This window comes from Engystomops pustulosus, chromosome 1 (genome assembly GCF_040894005.1).
Source record: "Engystomops pustulosus chromosome 1, aEngPut4.maternal, whole genome shotgun sequence".
Classification (NCBI taxonomy): Eukaryota; Metazoa; Chordata; class Amphibia; order Anura; family Leptodactylidae; genus Engystomops; species Engystomops pustulosus.
Genome location: NC_092411.1, coordinates 254,944,172 through 254,965,766, shown reverse-complemented (window position 1 = coordinate 254,965,766; position 21,595 = coordinate 254,944,172). Strand labels below are relative to the sequence as shown.

Below are 21,595 nucleotides of genomic sequence, written 5' to 3'. Positions count from 1 at the left end.
CCTTTCATGCCAAGGGGTGCAGGCGTTGGTGGAGAGGGCTAGCCTCTCTGCACATTAAAGGGGTTATCCGGGTTTAAAATTTTTTTTATGGCCGGGCTGGGGAGGGATAGTTAAACATAATAAACATGGACTTACCTCCTCCGGCGCCACCGATGTCCCGCGCCGCGGTCACTTCGATCCGTGCCTCTGTAAACAAACAGGAGCACGGAAGCCGCGCACAGGGAGCTTCCGGTCCGCGTTGTGGACGGCTCCTCCCATCCGTCCCTATCTCTCAGCGTTGTAAGCGCTGGGAGATGGTGCGCATGGGAGCATCTGGCCGGCCGGAAGCTCCCTGTGCGCCCTTGTACTGAAACCGGCGCACGGAGAAGACCGGCCGCGGCGCGGGACATCGGCAGCACCGGAGGAGGTAAGTACATGTTTATTATGTTTAAATAGCCCTCCCCAGCCCGGCCATAAAAAAAAATTTAAACCCGGATAACCCCTTTAAACGTTTTAAAGTTTTTATTTTTTGAAACTTTGCTAGCCTAAGTGTCCTGATGTATCTGACGCAGCCAAAAAGGGGGGTTCTTTAAACAAACGCCTGCACACGTTAAATTCCCACCAATGTTCCTTTGTTGCTGCTATATGTTAATCTCACGTTTTTGGCAAGATGAAGGTTCCACATAATTATGTCCTTGTGTTTTGGATGAGCATCTGTGAGTGATGATAGGTGTTTTTTGCATATTGAGACAAGGGTTTACCACATCCAGTGACTGTTCTGTAATAAATGGTTTGCGCAGTTCATACCATAGAAGTTCTGGCCTATTGGTTTATAGTGAGGTTGTTTGGACCACTGTTTGGTCCTGGTTTGAGAACGTCAGTTTGCAAGATGATTAGCCTGAAATTCTGTTTTGCGGAATAGAGGACTATTTTTTAACACTAATGACCTATCAGCCCATCAGCTGTTCACTATGTGGGGTCAGACACCGATAATCTGATAATGAAGACATCTCCTATCCTAATACATCAGAAAATTACCCCAAAGCCTGTATATATGTTTTTTTTTTAGATACAGAATTCAACTGCATAGAAAGTACATCATGTTAATGTCTAGCTCTTTATACCTAACACTGTCATTCTGTGCTAATGTATCCTTTTTATATCTTTATAGTGTTTGTATTTTCCTGTTCCATTATCCTAATTCTAAGCAAACCATGTGTGGTTCTAGCTGCCTGTATCTTTATTATTGATATACTATGTATTTCCTATGCAGTAAACTTGCATCCCCCCCTAGTGGTGGCTACAGACAGTCAGAAATGTATCATATTTATTATTGATATCTATGACAATATAGACAATGTAAAACCTATAAAGGTAAATTGTCACTGATACCAAGTTTTTTTACTTTTTTTTTTTTTTTTTTTTTTTTTAAGTAAAAATTGATAACAATTATTTCTTTTGTTTTCTCCTGTAGCAATTCCTGATGGCGAATAAACTAGACACGGCTATGTGGCTGTCTCGGTGGTTCACAGTCTACTGTTCAGCATTATTTATTCTTCCTATTTTAGGGTAGGTTTTCTTGAACCTTTTGTAAATCTTCAATACGATTAGAATTCCTTTGCAAATCTAAAAGGATCTCTCTTCTGCCACCCCCCTTAAAGGGGTTGTCTGCGGGTTGTCTGTGGGGTTGTCAGAGTATGTTCAAAAATATATAGCTGGGCTAGAGGGGGCTGAAAAAAGAAAAAGCTTTCTACTTGCCTATTCCGGCGCTCTCTGTGTCCCTCAACGCCCAGCGGCAGTGTTGTACCCCTTTTTGTTTACAAGGTCAGACACGCTAGGCTTCAACAACTTCTGCCCGCCTGGCACCCCAATCCCCTGTCCCAGTGCCTGATATAACTTTAGTTTAGATGTGTAGCAGTTGCTGGGACAGCAGATGGGTGCATGTGCCAGGCGGGCGGAAGTTGTTGGCTGCCCTTGTAAACAAACAGTGGCACAGGAGCAGCAGAAAAAGTAAGTATATGTTATTTGGGCTTTTTTTTTTTTTTTGCACAGCGCCCCCATGAAACCACCTATATATTTTTTAACATACTTGGACAAACCCTGTATTCTGGTAATTGCACATAAAGTAACCGTACTGGCCATGTTCATAGTGAACCTATGAATGTCTATTATGTGAGTGTATATATTTTATGAGCAGAAGGGAAACGATTGTGAATTGTTCCTCAGAAATAAAATTTTTAGGGGTAATTGTTAAGACTTGTGCATCAACCTCATTAATCCATGCACCAGCGCATAACCAGAGTAATTCTGGTGCAGTATACTTGCATGGGAAGGAAATCTTTGCCAGGTCCGGCGTGATCATAACCTGGTGCATGTACCCTTGGGGTATGTACACACTGAGCTTTCTTTAATATGAAAAAGAACAGTTTTCCAGTGTTGCGTCTGATTTACCTGTAGAATTCATAAAAATGCTCTTTAGCTCTTGGATGAATTATGTTTGTGGAAGGAGCAGTTGTTTAGAAATTTGAAAGTGCTGAAATTTTTGATGTTAACATTTTCCCATTTCCTTATACAGTAACTGTAATAATGTGCATTCATCATTAAAATGTGGTAAAGATTTGCTTGTAGCGTCTGTAGTTACCCTGTTTTTTTTTTTTTCCCCTCTCTAGCTTACATGAAGCTGCCAGTTTTTATCAGCGTGCCTTGCTGGCTAATGCCCTCACCAGTGCCCTGCGGTTACACCAGAGGTTACCACACTTCCAGCTGAGCCGGGCATTTCTGAGCCAGGCTCTGTTAGAGGATAGCTGCCACTACCTGCTGTATTCACTCATCTTTGTCAATTCCTACCCTGTCACAAGTATCCTTTTTATAAAATGACTATGTTAGAGGGTGACATTGATAATCGGGAGGGTGGAGAATTGGGAGCACGCATTTCGGTTCAGTTATCTAACATTCATATTTATAAGATTGTTGGTTGCTGATGTGTATATACCGAAAATAAATACAAAACCAACTACATCGGTTTCGATCCCTTAAAAAAATAATAGCAAAAGAATGATAAAGAAATAAAATGTTATATCTTGTGATTTTAAAGTTATTATTGGATATTTATAGAGCAGCATTAATTCCATGGTGCTGTAGGAGTTTGATTAGGAGTTCAGATACACTGCATAAAGATAAGTAAAGGCTGTTCCCTAATTAAGGACACCTGACTTACAGACTGACCCCTCAACCCCCTCTGACCTCTGGTGAAGCTCTCTGGATGTTACTATAGTCCCAGACTGCAATGATCAGCTGTAAGGTGTCTGTAATGAAGATTTATTGATAATCCTTGTTCCCACTACAGCAAAAGATTTTGAAAATTGTACAGCAACAACAAAAAAAATGTCTAGAGCTGCAATTATAAAATATACAGTTCAGACTTGCATACAAATTCAACTTCAGAACAAACCTATCTTGTACATAACCCAGGAACTTCCTGTACAATAAAAGCAAAACTCCATAGGCAGTAGTGGAGGTAGTACCCTGCCTGCTGGGGGCGCTCAGTCTATATGAAAGGGTAGATGGGCTCATGAGGTGAGGGAGCAGAGAAGTGCAAGTATTGAATGTTGTAGATGATCGTAAACAGAAGGGGTTTCAGGTTATATTTAAGGGACAATGGCCAAAGTAAAGTTCCTTAATACGTTTCTCAGTGAGTATATTCCCAGTTCTGCTGTTTTCGCTGCTGCACGCTTCTACGTATACCAAGAAGGTCCTGGATGTGAGTATTGTGTCCTCACTTGTTACTATCTTGTCTCGCTGGCATCTTTTGTCATGTAGGTTTCTTCTTTATATAATGTTTGGTTTAGTTTTATACCTTGTCTCTTGTCAAGATCATAATATAGAAGTTGCATGTCGCAAGACATAATATCTCTGATATAACAAATCTATCAGGATTCTACTCCTGGTCTTGTAAACTCGTGAGATGCCAGAATTTGGAGACATTTGCAATCATTCTATCATTCCATTATAGATAACAGGTGTTAAGGGCTATAGAGGAAAGGGGTCTAGTGTTATGTACCTGGTGCATTCTTATAGCTGTGATGTAAGCACAGCCGTGTTATCACTATGTGGTCACTGCTTTGTGTTTTAGATAAATCAATTTTAAAAAATTGATATTTTTTGCTTAACAAATATTAAAAAAAAAAATTAAAAAAATGTTAACATCATGTGAAATAGTGTTGAGTCTGCTGAAGGCACCGCAAAAACCCATTAATGTTGCTAGGTCTGGGGAGTCGCAGAACCTCTAACCCCAGGGGGTGTTAAGGGTGTAAATTCTCTTTTATTTCTGTTCCCCACTAGGGTGCAAATGAGTAGTTATTGATAGGGTTTCCAATCTTGTATAGAGCTCTATTAACTGACTGATGCCCTTCTTTTAGCAAAAAAATTGTTTTGCTTACATCCACATAAATCACGTTTTATCTTATATTACCTAGCATCAGAGGGGGCGTGTCCTGCTGGACCGACCCCCCCCCCTTCCCCCCGCTACCCTCCCATCAAATCCTCCCCATGCCTTATGCATCCTTACTGGTCACCGTTTATGTCATGTGACCAGAGTCACATCATCTCAGGTACTCTAGCCTCTTAATAATAGCAAACTGTACCTCATGCATGTATCTGATCATATGAAGTCACAGCAGCCTCCATGGACTTCTACTCCTCCTCTTCCTCCATGGAGGCTGCTGTGATTTCATGTAATCACATACATGGTGTACAGTTTGCTATTCTTAGAAGGCTAAAGGACCTGCAATGATGTCACTGATCACATATCAAGGCACCGTGTTAAAAAAAATTGACACAATATTTCCCATCGGTACATAGAGCTTTGCAAACGGCCTATAAGTACAAGGAGGAAAAGTAGAGATTTGAATAGACACAGAGCTGTCAGTCAGAATAATGGGGTGTGGTTCACTGGCATCCTCAGAGAGAGAAGAGTCACAGATACCGGACATGAGTCACAAAAGCTAATTTGCATATCAGAAAAAAAACGTCTGTAATTAAGGTACAGTGCAGCTAATTTTTAGGTGATATGGGGAGAACTTGTAACCCTTTATCAGCAGGCATTGTTACTCAAGGTGGTTAAAATCTGGTGACAGGTCCTCTTTAAACATATTGGAGGTCATTTACTAAGGGCCCGATTTGCGTTTTCCCGACGTGTTACCCGAATATTTCCGACTTGCCGTGGCCGAACGAAAACCCGACGTATTCGGAAAAAACGCCGCATTTAAGAACGGAAAATGTGTCACTCGGGACGCGCTTACCTGCACTCAGACGGCCTCGGTGAATTCCGGCGCGTTCAGATGCTTTTCAGCACAGCAGCGCCACCTGGTGGACGGCGGAGGAACTACCTTATTAAATCCCGGCCGGACCCGAATCCAGCGCAGAGAACGCGCCGCTGGATCGCGAATGGACTGGGCAAGTAAATCTGCCCCATTGAGCCCTTGTGATAAAGTTTCTAGATGACATTGGGTTTTGTGAAATATTTTAAATGTATATCTTTTTATCAGGCCAAGGGTGCTAACAGTATGCCATTTGTCCGGGGTCTTCTGGAGAAACTGAATTCAAATCAGCAGAATATTCTGAAGTTCATTGCCTGTAATGAGATCTTTTTAATGCCAGCCACAGTTTTCATGCTGCTCAGGTAAGAATGTCTCTCCCCCCCCTCACCCCCCCCCCCCCCCCCTCCTTTAAAATATTTAGAATTTTTTTTTTCTTCAAATAAAACAATTTAGCAACAGCACAACTCACAATGTGTCACCATAGATTCCTTCCTCTTTCTTTATACTGATCTATCCAAGGCTCCTTGCACTTGTTTTTGTCCCTCCTGCTCTCTGTTGATCCAGTGGAAAGCACACCGACAAATTAATTTCTAAGGGCTCATACACACAGTTGTGGTTTCCTTTGCTCTGTCTTCTACCCGAAACGCAAAACTTGGAACAGGTCCTATTCCTCCCAGTGTTTGTGATGCCGGGATAATGTTCCAGCCTCATTGTGCTGCGTCGTACTCATGGCACATGCCCAGTGTAACGGGTTGTCCTACATCGGCTGCACTAATTGCAATGCGCGGGTGCCGAAGGGAGCAAAGGAGGTGAGTATTAAGGTTTTTTTTTTAATATTCCTGCTGAAGAATTCATACAGGGCGATTTGGGACACTAAGCCACTGGTCCATATGGACCCTGTGGGTGGTTGAGTGTCGCCCTCAGAGATTTCTCCAAAGTCCTACAGCTTCACATTACTCGCACTGTTTCTTGAATGCTGTAAAAGACAAAAATAAGATATTATATGTAAAGCGAAAAACAATGGGAGGGGATTTATTAAGACTGTTGCAATGCATGCTGGTTTTACGAAGATGCGCTGACCTCTTGGTAAATCTGGAATTTCCAGAGATTACAGATGTAGACTTTGCAAATTTTCTGGCAGAGACTGTAGTAAATACGGCACCCACCTCTGGCCCGCCCACTTCAGGAGACGATGGCGGGAAACTAACAAAAAGTTGCAGTCCCTGCAACTTTTTTTCAAGCCTTGTCCACAAGAAAACTGGTGTACAAGGCATAGTACATGTCCCCCTTATGTTTTGGCCATACTGTAAAGGTAGTGCCAACTCCCCCTTCAGTTCTACGGAGAAATGAATACAATGAAGGCAAAATAACATAAGTAGCTGAATACTGTTATGCGCTCCACGATAAACAAAGCATAAAACTCTCAGTAGCATAAAGTATATGTTTTGCATCATGTAAGTGTAATAGAAGCCTCATTAGATTCCATATATGCATACCTATGTGTATTTTTTTTTTGCTTTTATTTTAGTGGCCAGGGAAGCCTGTTGCAGCCTTTTATTTACTATAGATTCCTGACGCTGCGCTATACCTCCAGGAGAAATCCCTACTGCCGGTAAGTGTTTATCCTTATGTATGTAAATGAGATTCATTTTTTGTCTTGTAGGAAGTTCAGTTTGATAATGTTGAATACTGAAGTTCACACCTGCGTTCTCCAAATTCTGTTCCCACCTTTTTTTCAAATTGTGAAAAAAAAAAATGCTATTTATCCTCCTAGTAATAATTGCACCCATACATTTCTGTCGATGGGGAATGGATGGTGGAAGGAAGACTTTCCGTTCACCTTCCATTTTTAGTTTTTGGGGTTTTTTTGTTCTCCATCTCTTTACGCACGTTGATTCAGATTTTCACTCTCCCATAGAATTCAATGTCTAGAAAAGTAACATCTACATTTATTTTTTTCCAAGTCCTATTCCCTTTAAAAGGAACCTGTCACTACCACATTTTCCCAACTACAGCTAGTGACAGGTCTCCATAGAGCTCAATTAACTACCTGACACCCTTTTTATCTAAAAAATTGTTTCCCTTGCATCCAAATAAATCAACCTTATCTTATATTCCCTGGCATCAGACTCTACTCCTCTCCACGTCCTCTCTAAAGTCCTGTTCCATTTGGATCGTCTACCTTGTGTATGGGTCTGATCACATGAAATCACAGCAGCCTCCATGGTGGATGGGGAGAAGTAAAGTCCATGGAGGCTGTCATTTAATGTCATCAGATACATACATGGGGTATATGTTGCAAATGGAACCAGAGCTTAGATGACATCACCCTGGTCACATGACATGAAGTGTTGAATGATGTAACAGAGCTCTCAATGTTCCATACATCAGAATATCATAGCACTTGTCAAGCAGGAACAAGGAGGCAGGGAAAATAAATTTTTATACGGACTCGCTTAGTATGAATGACTCCTCAGGTGAATTACATATACATTTACAAACTGATTTTTGTAACATTGCAGCCATGGAAAAAAACTATTTAGGGATAAGGGCAATTCTTTTTAATAAGTCTTTTTTTGGGGTGGGTTGATTTGCATGGCAGGTTCTCTCAAATGCTACTGTAATATGCCGCGGATTGTCCGCATAGAATCCTCAACGTGTGCAGTTTTTATACCTCATGGGGCCTTGTATGAAAATTCCCTAGACCCTACAACACTTTACACAGACCTTGGTAGAAAATACATAAGGGTTTGATAGTACATAATGTTTTTCTGTCCAGTCAGCTAATATCAAGTATGTTTAATCCCGTTTTCCAGGACCCTGTTCACAGAGCTGAGGATTATCTTGGAGCACCTTGTAATGAAACCAGCATGTCCAGACTTTGTCCGAAGATTGTGTCTGAGCAGCATTGCTTTTATAAGCCGACTAGCGCCAACCGTTGCATAAGTTATTCTTAATTAAATTATACATTATGTATGTAAATGAGCATTAGCAGCTGGTATTTCTGCTCTCCGTACGATATCCAGATGGTTTACAATTATGATGGCATCCGCACAGGTCCAGGCACACAATGCTGAATTCTCTTCTGCCTTTTTATACATCACTTGTTACAATTTCTTAGAGTGATCCCTCTCGTTCTCCCCCATAGGTGAATGTAAGACTGAATGCTACACCCTCTGACATGAGCCTAGTTTGTACACACTTGTTCTGTCAGAAATCTTCTTTCCAGTGACCGCCTTACAAAAGGTGCAGCATGAGGTTTTTTTTAATACTTAAGTTGCAAAAAAAAAATTGCACAGTTTTTGTCTGAGATCGAACAACTTTGTAAGAGAGAATACTTAGATATCTTAATGTTCTAGATTCAGCTTTCCGGGAACATAGACCTATTGACGTTGTACAAATTAAAACAAATGTTACTTTATGGTTCTGAGATGTTTTCCTTCTGATTTGTATGAAGGTTACTATTCATATGTACATAGAACCTAATCTCATTTACAAGGTGATTTTAGAGAATTTTGAGGTGTAAGTAGGTTCTGAAAATGTCCAATTTGTTTTTTAAAGTGTACACATTCAAAAAAAATGCAATAAAATTCATATTTGCACCAATACAACCAAATACTGTTCTGCAGTGTAATAAATGGACTGATCTGGGTTAAAGAGGACCTGTCATCTCTACTTAGTGTGTCTGTGTTGTGTGGTTTATTTTACTACTCATAAATTGACAATTATAGAGCATCATTAAATAAGACTATTGTTTTTTTACTAGTTGAGCCACAGACATGGAAGTCGATAGGTCTGCAAGTAAAATAAATTTTAAAACTAGAGTCATAATGCCTGCCCCAAGTTGTCACAGTGCTTTCCCCCAGTAGTTACAGTGGCTGCTCATAGTCAGTGTTTGCCAACAATAGTCTTGGTCCTTGCTCCCAGTCATCACATTGTTTGCCCCCAGGAGTAGTAATGTTCACCCAAGTAGTGACAGTTCTTGCCAACAGTAGCCATAGTGCGTGTCAACAGGAGTCTCAATGCTTTTTACCCCCCAGTAGTCACAGTGCCTGCTGCCCCCCCCCCCCAGCAGCCAAAGGTAAATAAAAAAAAACCCTATTATTCTTTGTTTTCTTCTCTTGCCGTCTTGTTGCAGGAGATGAGACCCAAGTGACACGTGACGACATCACATGTTGTTCTGCACCATTTAATTTGTGGCTAGTGGCCTCTGGAGTCTATGACCAAGCGCAGGTGGATGTGTCCTCACTCATGGAATCTGCTGCATCTACCATCACAATTTATTTAAGGGTGCGATCACACAGTCCATTGGCTGGTTTTAATCTATTTCACAGAGGCCTACATTACTAGAAATAAAGATTCAAACCAGCCAAACACATGATGAACATACAAAAACACATTGCGTTTTCATTCTTCATGGAAATAAGTTACGGTAAGTTGAGCATTACGCTCCAGGTGAGATGGTAGCATCAGCCTACACCTATTTCATAAATACTGAAAAGCCAGACATTTCGAGTATTTTAGAGAAACTTGAGGCTAGTGATTGGTCATAGTGGACACAGTGTTTGGCAGCCTACACTTGCACCTCTGCTCTTGTGCATGGGTCCCATGGATCCTGGTCTCTGTGTACAGAGGCAGCAGTGTTTAGATCACAAAGACGGCATATGGCTGCTATGACTTATTACTGGCTCTAGTGGTGTTTGGAGCAGAGGATAAAAATTAGCTTTTTTGTCTTCCTTTGCCCTTGAATACATTTATCCTACACAACCCCTTAGGGTGGTGACACACATGCCGTTTTTGGGCTGTTTTTAGTTAGTGCGTTTTTGACCAGTTTGAATTAAGATAATTGGTCAAACCTGTCAAAAACGCATGCGTTTTTTACGATCTGAAAACACACGAAAAATGCCATGTGCTTCACCACCCTAAAAATTAATATCCTAAACAAAAGTTTTTTTTTAATCTTTGTTAAACTTAATTTTTTTGAGAAATTAAATATACACATGGCTCTAACTTAGAACTTTAGGTGATAGCAGAAGTACAGTAATGGAAAAAAAGTCATACAATTTTTGAAACTATGCACTGAAAGTAATCATCAATATCAACAGTGGGAAAGTCCAAGCATGGGGACATTCTATCTAGGTTGAAGACCTTGGAAGAGATGTTCCTGGTACCACGTGGAAAGATTAAAGCTGTCTCTTCATGTGTCAGACGGCAGCAGAAGAGGACTGCCCTGGCTGAAAACTTAAGTAGGAATAGAACCTGTTCTTTAATTAATGGGCACACACTCGGGGACATGGAAACGTGTGTGAGCCCATAGAAATATTTGTGGTCGTGAGTTAACCATTGAAAAAAAACAAAAAACGGCTAGTACATGGCCAAAAGGTAAATTTATTTTTAAAAAAACAAAAAAAAGGTATTAAATGGGCAATCCATTATGGCAAATGAATGGGGGAGATTTATTCATTTGTCTACAACATAACTCTGTTGTAGTTTGCACTAAAAAAAAATACTGTCTGCTACAAATTTATAAAGGGTTTTAGACAGTTTTCTGGGTTTCCTATGACTAGCTTGACAAAAGGGACGTGGCCTTGCGCCATAAAGGTCCGTGCGCCAGAAAAATTGCAGACACTGAGAATTGTGTGTTATTTTCTGGCGTAAAATAAGCCAACTCATAGGAGCAGCAGAGTAGAACTAGACAATCTTATACTGCACCAGATTTATCTCCCAGAACCAGACGAAGGGAGAAGACACGTGGCGTTTTTGGGCCGTTTTTTCCAAGTACATTTTCAGATCGTAAAAAACGCATGCAGTTTTTTTTTTAAACGTTTTTGTCCGTTTTTAATTGCGCACATTCGGAAAACCGGACACGCATGCGTTTTTAACAATCTGAAAACGCACTAGCTAAAAACGGCCTAAAAACGCCACGTGTGTCTTCACCCTAAGACTGTCTAGTCCAGTGATGGCGAACCTTTTAGAGACCGAGTGCCCAAACTACAACCAAGACCCGCTTATTTATCCCAAAGTGCCAAGATAGAAATTTAATTAGCGACTTACACTCCCTGCTCTGTCCCAGCTTTCATTCATATCAGCCCTATGAGGACACCAATAAAGCAGAAAATAAAAGAAGTTTGGATGTTTATTGTAGCTTCCTTCCAGGGTCCCATAAACAGGAAGAATTGTCAGGGCCGGAGCAGGAGCTACAATGATTGATAATCCAGATCTGTCCACACCTTCCCACTCCTCCACTAGTCCCAAGTGGCACTGTCACTTTAAAATAGCAAGTCCTGGGCTGTCTGGGACTGCAGGAAGTTTCTGGTGATGGCCTTGGTGCGCACAGAGAGGGGCTCTGGGTGCCACTTCTGGCACCCGTGCCGTAGATTCACCACCACTGGTCTAATCCATCTCTGCACTGTCTAACCTTAGGACACTTTTTTAAAAAATCGGCCCCATTGTTTGTATTATGAAAAGTTATACAATTTTCCAATATACTTTCTGTATCAATTTCTCATAGTTTTCTAGATCGCTACTTCATTGGTTACAACTTCATTGTTTATTTCCAGTGAATAGTAATCTGACCATGGTCACACAGATGCACGGCTTGTTAGTATCATAGAGAGTAGTCTGTGGGTTATAACGAGCCATGGACCTGTGTAACCATAGTAATCTTCCTGTAGAATGACAGCAAGCAGAGATCTAGAAAACCACAAGGAAGTATATTGGAAAATTGTAGAACTTTTCATTACTCAAACAATAACATTTATTTGCTGAAATGGGAATACCCCTTTAAGGGTTTTGGGGTTTAGGTCTGGACCAGTTCTTCAAAATCCCTTTGGTCATGGACGCCACCACTATGTGTGGGTGTGTAACCAGGGGTGCAGTTGTATTTTTCAGGGTTTGTCTATCCATTTAAGGCCAGGTCAGGGCATTGGGTACAAAATCAGTATGGGTAATGTTACACATGGCATTTTTAGTCCCTTTTTAAGCATGTGTTTTCAGTCTGTTTAAAAACGCATCCATTTTTGTCCGTTTTTCCCAGTTATCGTAATAGATAAACACGTTGTTAGCAGCCAAACGCATGGTAAATGGTCAAAAACTGACACGTTTTTAAAACATTGTTCCAAAGGTAACAAATTTTTGTTCATTTTGATGTTTTTGATTTCACCACACACTTTCCTACATAATATGGTAAAATTCTGCTTTCTAGTAATCCAGCTGCAGGGATCTACAGTATGTAAACTAGAACTTGAAGGGGTTATCCACTTTTGGAAAATAATTGATATTGTGTGTGTAAGGAAAAGTTAAACAACTTTCCAATATACTTTCTGTATCCATTCCTCGTGGTTTTCTGGATCTCTGCTTGCTGTCATTCTATAGGAAGTTTCTATGTTTAACTCCAGTGGATAGAAATCTGACCATGGTCACACAGGTGCACGGCTCGTTATATCCCTAGTCATGTGATGTCACACAGGTGCGCAGCTCGTTATATCCCTAGTCATGTGATGTCACACAGGTGCGCGGCTCGTTATATTACGCAGCTCTGATTACTCTCTGTGACACTAACGAGCTGTGCACCTGTGAGACATCACATGACCATGGACACATTTCTATCCAGTGGCAGTAAACACAGAAGCTTTCTATAGCAGGACAGCAACAAAGATCTAGAAATCTGTGAGGAATTGATACAGAAAGTGTATTGAAAAATTTGATAACTTTTCCTTACACAAACCATATCAATTATTGAAAATGGACAACCCCTTTAAGTTAAAATTTACTCCTATTCCCCAACTGTGGAGATCTCCCAGGGAGCAGCGTCATTCTGCACAATGTTATAATAAATTGAAAGACTTATTGTTGTTTTCTATTCAGGGACTGAGGCACAGAAATGCTAATGCAAGACTCCAGGGGAAATAAAGCTCGCCTGCATATTTGAGAAAATGTGAAGCCCATTCAGTAAAATCTAATAAACATAATCATCACAGGTTGCTGACACTAAAGAAAAAGGACCTCATTCGACTTTTCTTTTTTGCAGCGATTTACTGGTCCCCACTGATTGTAAAATTGGATCAGAGCAGTGAATTATCCATACCACTAGCTGGCAGCGTAAGTTCAGGGATCCATATCTGCGGAGCGTTGTGCTTAAATCAGCAAAAATGATACATTTGACGGCACGAAAATTGGAAATATCAGGGGCTTTCTAGTGGGATTGAGGTAAACAACGGCTTTACTTGCAATTTGGAGTTGCCCTTTTTTCGCAGCATTTGCTTTGGATGGTAAATAATATTTCAAGACAAATTCAATTGCTTTGTTTCTCTGCCGGGCAGTTGTACGCAGGATTTATTGATGCCGAGAAAATGAAACCGCTTAATGTAATTTCTGCCCAGATTTGGGGTGAGTTTAGTGAGATTTATTTACTGAGGCTTTTATCTATGTAAAAAGTTGATGCTGACAAGTTGAAATATTTGCATAGGACGTAAATTGTACAATTTACCATGGTGGTTTGTTTTTTTCTTAATATTTTTGTAGGCTGGTGTTACTTATTTCATCTCCTGGCACCCCCACTGATCAGTGCTGGAAGTAGCACAGCGCCATCTACCTTGTAGTGGCTCAGAATGGCACTGCTTCAGGTCACTGAACGAGGAACAAGACCTTTAAAAAGGTGATTCTCACTGGTTTGATATTGATGATTTTTTCCTAAAAAGAGGTCATAAACATTAACCCCTTAAGGACGAGACCCTTTTTTGTTTTTGCATTTTCATTTTTCACTCCCCACCTTCAAATATCTGTAACTTTTTTATTTTTCCATGTAAAAAGCTGTGTTTGGCCTTGTTTTCTGCGTAACAAATTGCACTTCATAGTGCTGTTAATGAATATTCCATGCCATGTACTGGGAAGCAGGAACAAAATTCTGAATGCAGTGAAAATGATGGAAAAACACAATTGCGCCATATTCTTGTGGGCTTGGATTTTACAGCTTTCCCTAAGCATCCCAAATTACAGTCTACTTTATTCTATGGTTCGGTACGATCACGAGGATACCAAATTTGTATAGGTTTTATAATGTTTTCATACATTTAATAAAATTAAAACCTTCTGTACAAAAAAAAAAATTCTTCATTTTGCCATGTTCTGGGACTAATAACTTATTTATTAGTTATTTATAAGTTCATACTTCAATACACAGAGCTGTGGGTGGTGTAATTTTTTGCAAATTTTGATGATGTTTTTAATGCTATCATTATGAAGACTGTACGGCCTTTTGATCACTTATTATAGAATTTTTTATATTTTTCAAAATGGCAAAAAAGTGTCATTTTCTACTTTGGGTGCCATTATCGGTTACGGGGTTAAACACCGGGAAAAATCGTTATTATATTTTGATGGATCGGACATTTGGGGACGCGATGATACCAAACATATTTCTGATTCTTACTGTTTATTTGCTTTTATATGTGATCTAGGGAAAGGGGGTGATTTAAACCTTTACTCTTTTTACTATTTTTTCATTTTTTATTTTTTTACCATTATTTCAGATCCTCCAGGGTAATTTAACCCTGCAGGGTCCGATTGCTAATACTATATACTGCAATACTACTGCAATATTAGTAAAGCATCCAGAGAGTTTCACCAGAGGTCACAGGGGGCAAGAGAGATCCGTCTGTAATTCGGGTGTCCTTAAGTGGAGAACCATCAGTATCTGACAAGCAGCAGCACTCCCGCACTCCTGTAGATTGCGCTATAACCTTGGGCGCAGATTATAGCTAGTGTGCCGCCCCCTTCACGCATTCAAGCCTTGATAAACCTCACCCTATGTATCTTAGCCCTAATTGACCTTGTTAGGATGTGTCCCTGGCCTGCACAGTATGGGGGTTCCATTTGATTTACTGCTCTAAACACTCTTAGTCTGGTCCTGGTGGTACAATATAATACATGCCTAATAGTAATAAATATTAGCATATTAAATAATATAAATCCATTTAAGGCCACCCTATGGTCCATATTGTTCCATTATCCAGTTCTTTATAGCAATACAAGTTATGTGTTGTATTATCATTAATTAAAGGGTCATTTTTATATGGGCATTGACATAATTATCATAATTCATCTGCCACATCAATACATTTCTTTAATTAGATGTTATTGAAAAATGTATGAATGTATGTCTGAAGATAATTCCCCATAAATGTAGCTATGTTGTCCCTTAGAAATTAGATTGTTGTCCAGGGATAGGACCGCTGATGCTGGAGTGATTGCACAAATAATCAAACAATTTTGCATATGAACACTAAATGTAGAGCAAATTTGGACTAAGCAGTAACAGCCCCTCTAAGTGCACATTTTTTTTTCTTGTCCGAAACAGGGCAGCCGCGACACAAAACTGACACAGACACTTCATAAATACATGTGCAAGCAGTTTGCACATTATTTTCAGTGCAAAATCAGACAGAAAACTGGAGCAAACACTTTAATAGCTGTGGGCCAGTGATTAGCTATATTGGAAATGTTTGCACCTGTTTTGTGTTTTAGGTTTTGTCTTACAAATGCTGATGCAATACAGTAACCAAAACACTTGGTGCACTTATACAGCATCCGAGTGCCACAGCCCACTGGCTGTATGGTGGTGGAAAGGGTCCTTTGTTGTGAGGTACAAGTGAAGAGGGGCACATGGATGCAGTGCAAACCAGAACTTACATTATTAGACAGTAACTTGAAGGACACTACCACATGCACATCAGGGTCGGCTCCAAGTTTCAGTAAGCCACTGGGCGACAGCAGTGAACTCACATTTTAGCATTAAAAATAAACTAAAACGGTCTTCTGTTCCTTAAATTATTTACTAGTTTATCAGGGAAGCCCCCCTCTGTTTAATTTGTACAGCCTTATGTGTGTCCCCCAGCAGCTCTGGGCCCTGACACTTGCCCAGGTATTCCCAGTGCTGGTGCCGGCCATGTGCACAGCTGTCTGCCAACCACAAAGGCTGAAGTTAGTCCCCAGGTGGTGTTATGTCAACCCGGTATACAGTAGAAGGCACTTGGTCTCTAAAAGGTTCGCCATCACTGATATAGGGGGTTCTTTAAATGTTTAATATTTAATATTTAAAATTTCATTCAAAACAGTAATTATCCCCAAAATAGTCAATTCTGAAAAAACGGAAAAGCGATATTCAATTTGTAAGCCGCGTGACATCAAAATAAATTATCCAGACATTTAAAAAATTATGAAAATGTAAAGTAGGCACATGGGAAATGTTATTCAGTAACTTATTTAGGTGGTAAATCTATCTGCATCACTTTTTATCATCACTATTCATCACTTTTTTTTATAAATAAACGCAAAACTTATCAGCCAAAATTTACCACTAAAGTGAAGTACAACATGTGAGGAAAAAAACCATTTCAGAATCACTTTGATAAGTAACAGTGTTCAAAAGTTATAACCATATAAAGTGGCGCAAGTCAGAATCCAAAAAATGGGACTGAGCCTTGTTACAAATGGCTGCATCTTGAAGGGGTTAAAGTCTTTCTCAAATTTATAAGCGTTATAAGATATATAACTTGTACCGACGTATACCTGCTGTGTTTGGTTAGGTGTCTCTTTTAAAGGGAACCTGTCACCAGGAGATCCATTTTTAGCACTCCCCCAGTCCCATACCTCCCAACTTTTGTGGAGGAGAAAGAGGGACAAAATGGCGGCGCGCGAAGAGCGCCGCGGCGATTTTTTTACCCACAGAAGCCACACCCTAGCCACGCCCCCTAACCACACCCCCTGGCCACGCCACTGCTCATACCTTCAACGCATCCACTGGCACCAATGTATATTTATGTATATAATTGGGGGGCATATTCCACTCCCCCTAGACAACGAGCATGCCCCCCCCAGACAACGAGCATGCCCTCCTAGACAACGAGCATGTCCTCCCCTAGACAACGAGCATGCCCCCCCAGACAACGAGCATGTCCTCCCCTAGACAACGAGCATGTCCCCCCCTAGACAACGAGCATGTCCCCCCCAGACAACGGGCATGTCCGCCCCCAGACAACGAGCATGCCCCCCCCTAGACAACGAGCATGTCCCCCCCAGACAACGAGCATGCCCCCCCTAGACAACAAGCATGCCCCCCCTAGACAACGAGCATGTCCCCTAGACAACGAGCATGCCCCCCCCTAGACAACGAGCATGTACCCCCCCTAGACAACGAGCATGTACCCCCCCTAGACAACGAGCATGTACCCCCACCTAGACAACGAGAATGTACCCCCACCTAGACAACGACCATGTCCCCCCCTAGACAACGAGCATGTCCCCCCCCCCTAGACAACGAGCATGTCCCCCACCTAGACAACAAGCCTGTCCCCCCCTGTGGCTGCGTGCCCTTTTTTGTGTGTTTGTGTTATTTTTGTCTTCCAGGACCGTGCCTGCTGTGGACTGCTTCGGATTCGAAGGATTACATCGATGACCGACAGTTCTAACAAATAAAATGGTCAACGAGGGTGTGTCTGCGTTTTTTGTTCAATAAAATTTTCTGAAAACGGTGTGATTATTTATTTTTTTGCGACACTCTTCATAGTTTGCCGTAGTGGTGGTGCCGGCTAGGTGACGGTGCTCATTACTAAGGGCTGGCCTTAGTGTTTGCCTTAATTTTTTTGGCAAATTCACACTAACGCCCATACCATTACCCCGGTACCCACCGCCACCAGGGGTGCCGGGAAGAGCCGGGTACAAACCAGTACCTGACCGTCTATAGATGGTCAGGTGTTGGGGCGGCTGCAGGCTGTTATTGTTGCGCTGGGATAGCCCCCTAACAGTGGCCTATCCCAGCTCAGTAATGGCAGGCTGCTGCTGCTTTTTTGTATCAGGCTGATTTGAAAAATAGGGGGCACCCCATGCCGTTTTTTCTTCAAATTTTTGACAAAAATATGCGTGGGGTCCCCCCTTTAAAGGGGGCTCCCAGGCTGTTTCCCCCATTTTTACAAAAAAATGGGGGGGAAAAACGGCATGGGGTGCCCCCTATTGTTCAAATCAGCCTGATACAAAAAAGCAGCAGCAGCCTGCTATTACTGAGCTGGGATAGGCCACTGTTAGGGGGCTATCCCAGCGCAACAATAACAGCCTGCAGCCGCCCCAACACCTGACCATCTATAGACGGTCAGGTACTGGTTTGTACCCGGCTCTTCCCGGCACCCCTGGTGGCGGTGGGTACCGGGGTAATGGTATGGGCGTTAGTGTAGTGCAAACACTAAGGCCAGCCCTTAGTAATGAGCACCGTCACCTAGCCGGCACCACTACTACGGCAAACTATGAAGAGTGTCGCAAAAAAATAAATAATCACACCGTTTTCAGAAAATTTTATTGAACAAAAGACACAGACACACCCTCGTTGACCATTTTATTTGTTAGAAATGTCGGTCATAGACGTAATCCTTCGAATCCGAAGCAGTCCACAGCAGGCACGGTCCTGGAAGACAAAAATAACACAAACACACAAAAAAGGGCACGCAGCCACAGGGGAGGACATGCTCGTTGTCTAGGGGTCAGGGGTAGACATGCTCGTTGTCTAGGGGGGGGGGAAATGCTAGTTGTCTAGGGGGGGGACATGCTCGTTGTCTAGGAGTCGGGGGGAGACATGCTCGTTGTCTAGGGGGGGGGAATGCTCGTTGTCTGGGGGGGGGGACATGCTCGTTGTCTAGGGGGGGGGCATGCTCGTTGTCTTGGGGGGGGACATGCTCGTTGTCTAGGGGTCAGGGGGAGACATGCTCGTTGTCTAGCAGGGGGAAATGCTCGTTGTCTAGGGGGGGAAATCCTCGTTGTCTAGGGGGGGGACATGCTCGTTGTCGCAGTAAAGGGTAGGGGTCCTATGGAGCGCAGTAAAGGGGAGGGGTCCTATGGAGCGCAGTAAAGGGGAGGGGTCCTATGGAGCGCAGTAAAGGGGAGGGGTCCTATGGAGCGCAGTAAAGGGGAGGGGTCCTATGGAGCGCAGTAAAGGGGAGGAGTCCTATTGAGCGCGCAGTGAAAGCCATAAAAAACACATTTGATATTTTCCTTCCCGCTTCCCAGTACAGGGCCTGGAATATTTAATACTGTCACTAGGAAGTATAATTTGTTACGCAGAAACAGGCCGCACACAGCTCTGTACGTGGAAAAATAAAAAAGTTATTGATTTTTGAAAGTGGGGAGTGAAATATGGAAACGCAAAAATCGTTCCGTCAGAGTAATGGAGCAGGCGGCCGTGTATGACCATTCTGCTCCATTACTGTCATAGAGCGATGACATGGACCTTATGTGGACCCCAACAGACCCCTCGTTTTCATGATCTATGGGGGTCACATCACTGAAACCCCCACACATCAGCAGGTTAAGCCCTGTCCTATGGATAGAGCCTAACTTGTATTTGTGGGAAAACCCCTTTAACCCCTTAACGCTCTGCGCCGTAGCTCTACGACGCAGAGAGTATAAGGAGTATATGAAGAGCGCTCACGGGCTGAGTCCTCTTCATACAAGGTGGGGGGTTTTGCATGTTGCAGAAAACCCCCACCGCTAATAACCGCAGTCGGTCATTGTCGCCGGCAAAGTCTTTTTTACGATCGCTGTGCCCCCGAACGTCATCGGGGGGCGGCGATCGTTTGCCGTGGTAGCCTCGGGTCTTCTTTTGACACGAGGCTACATGGCTTCTGCAGGTTCGTTACAATGAGCCAGAAGTATTGCAGTATATGGTAGGAGCGATCTGACCATCTAGGGTTAATGTACCGTAGATGGTCTAAGAAATAGTGGAAAAAAAAGAAAAAACAGGTTTTAAAAATAAAAAAAATTTATAAAATATTAAAAATTCTAATCACCTCCCTTTCCCTAGAACGGATATAAAACATAATGAACAGTAAAAATCACAAACACATTAGGTATCGCCGCGTCCCAAAATGCCCGATCTATCAAAATATAAAAACGGTTACGGGCGGCGGTGACCTCCGAGGCGGGAAATGGCGCCCAAATGTCCGAAATGCGACTTTTACACCTTTTTACATCACATAAAAAATGAAATTAAAAATGATCAAAATGTTGCACAGACCTCAAAATGGTAGCAATGAAAACGTCGGCTCATTTCGCCAAAAATGACCCCACCCCCAGCTCCGTGCACCGAAATATGAAAAAGTTATTAGCGTCAGAAGATGGCAAAAATTTTTTATTTTTTTTTTTTGCACACATTCGTTTAATTTTTGAAAATGTATTAAAACACAATAAAACCTATAAATCCGGTATCGCCGCGATCGCACCGAACCAAAGAATAAAGCTGACGTGTTATTTTGAGTGCACAGTCAAAGTCGAAAAAACTGAGCCCACAAGAACGTGACACGTGCGGTTTTTAAAAAAAAAATTTCCACATTTGGAATTTTTTGCAGCTTCGCAGTACACGGCATGTTAAAATAAATAACATTACGGGAAAGTAAAATTTGTTACGCACAAAATAAGCCCTCACACAGGTCTGTACACGGAAACATGAAAAAGTTATGGATTTTTGAAGTTGGAGAGCGAGAAATGAGAGAAAAACCCTGCGTCCTTAAGGGGTTAAGGGATTAAGTATATGGTACAATAAAAGCAGAATAGAAGGGCACTGGGGGGGTTAGGGATGGGGGCAGGGGGTCTATGGAGGAAAGTGTTTAACCCTTTAGCTGCTGCCTGCAGTCACTGTAGAGTACCTGTTATCACACTGCAGCAGCTGCACACACTCGGCTCTGCTTCATCAGACGAACTTCAGTGAGGAGCAGGAGGAGGTGGGGGCAGGGAGCTATTGATGTAGCAGTGCTGGAGAGTTCCTGCCTGCACGGAGGCTGATCCCCTGGGGCTGCTGTGCAGGGGCAGTGCAGAGAACATGACACTCTGCACTGCTCCATCCATCCATCCATCCATGTGCCTGCAAGTGGCAGCCTGAGGACAGGGAGGGCTCTGCCTCCCAGGGGAGGGGATGGGGGAGGTGCCGGCTCTGCAGCAGACAGCCCGGGAGCTGGAGAGGAGGAGGACGCTGCACCCCGCCCCCTGGCTTCTCTGTATCCTGAGCAGGACGGGGGCGGGACTCGGGGGCGGGACTCGGGGGGGGGGCGGGACTCGGGGGCGGGACAAAACGGAAAAATCCGTGAAACCGCAAAAAAACCGGGACTTTCACTTAACGGTCCGTGCAGGCGGGACAAGGGTTAAAAAACGGGACTGTCCCGCCCAAAACGGGACGGTTGGGAGGTATGCCAGTCCCCACAGAGCATAGTACATACACTGCCAAAGTGTTTTTGTATTAAAAATTGGTTTTACAGAAAAAA

General features: G+C 42.4%; 1 protein-coding gene across 1 annotated transcript in view; it reads left to right on the top strand.

The window, feature by feature from the left end:
• TMEM33 (transmembrane protein 33) overlaps nt 1-8,976 on the top strand; it is a 28,457-nt gene extending 19,481 nt beyond the window's left edge. The window contains exons 3-8 of the mRNA XM_072125024.1: nt 1,454-1,548; nt 2,649-2,836; nt 3,672-3,739; nt 5,526-5,659; nt 6,826-6,909; nt 8,114-8,976. Coding sequence (XP_071981125.1) covers nt 1,454-1,548; nt 2,649-2,836; nt 3,672-3,739; nt 5,526-5,659; nt 6,826-6,909; nt 8,114-8,243 — 699 coding nt within the window. The 3' untranslated portion in view covers nt 8,244-8,976. The remainder of the gene's footprint in view (nt 1-1,453; nt 1,549-2,648; nt 2,837-3,671; nt 3,740-5,525; nt 5,660-6,825; nt 6,910-8,113) is intronic.
• The last annotated feature ends 12,619 nt before the right edge of the window (nt 8,977-21,595 follow it).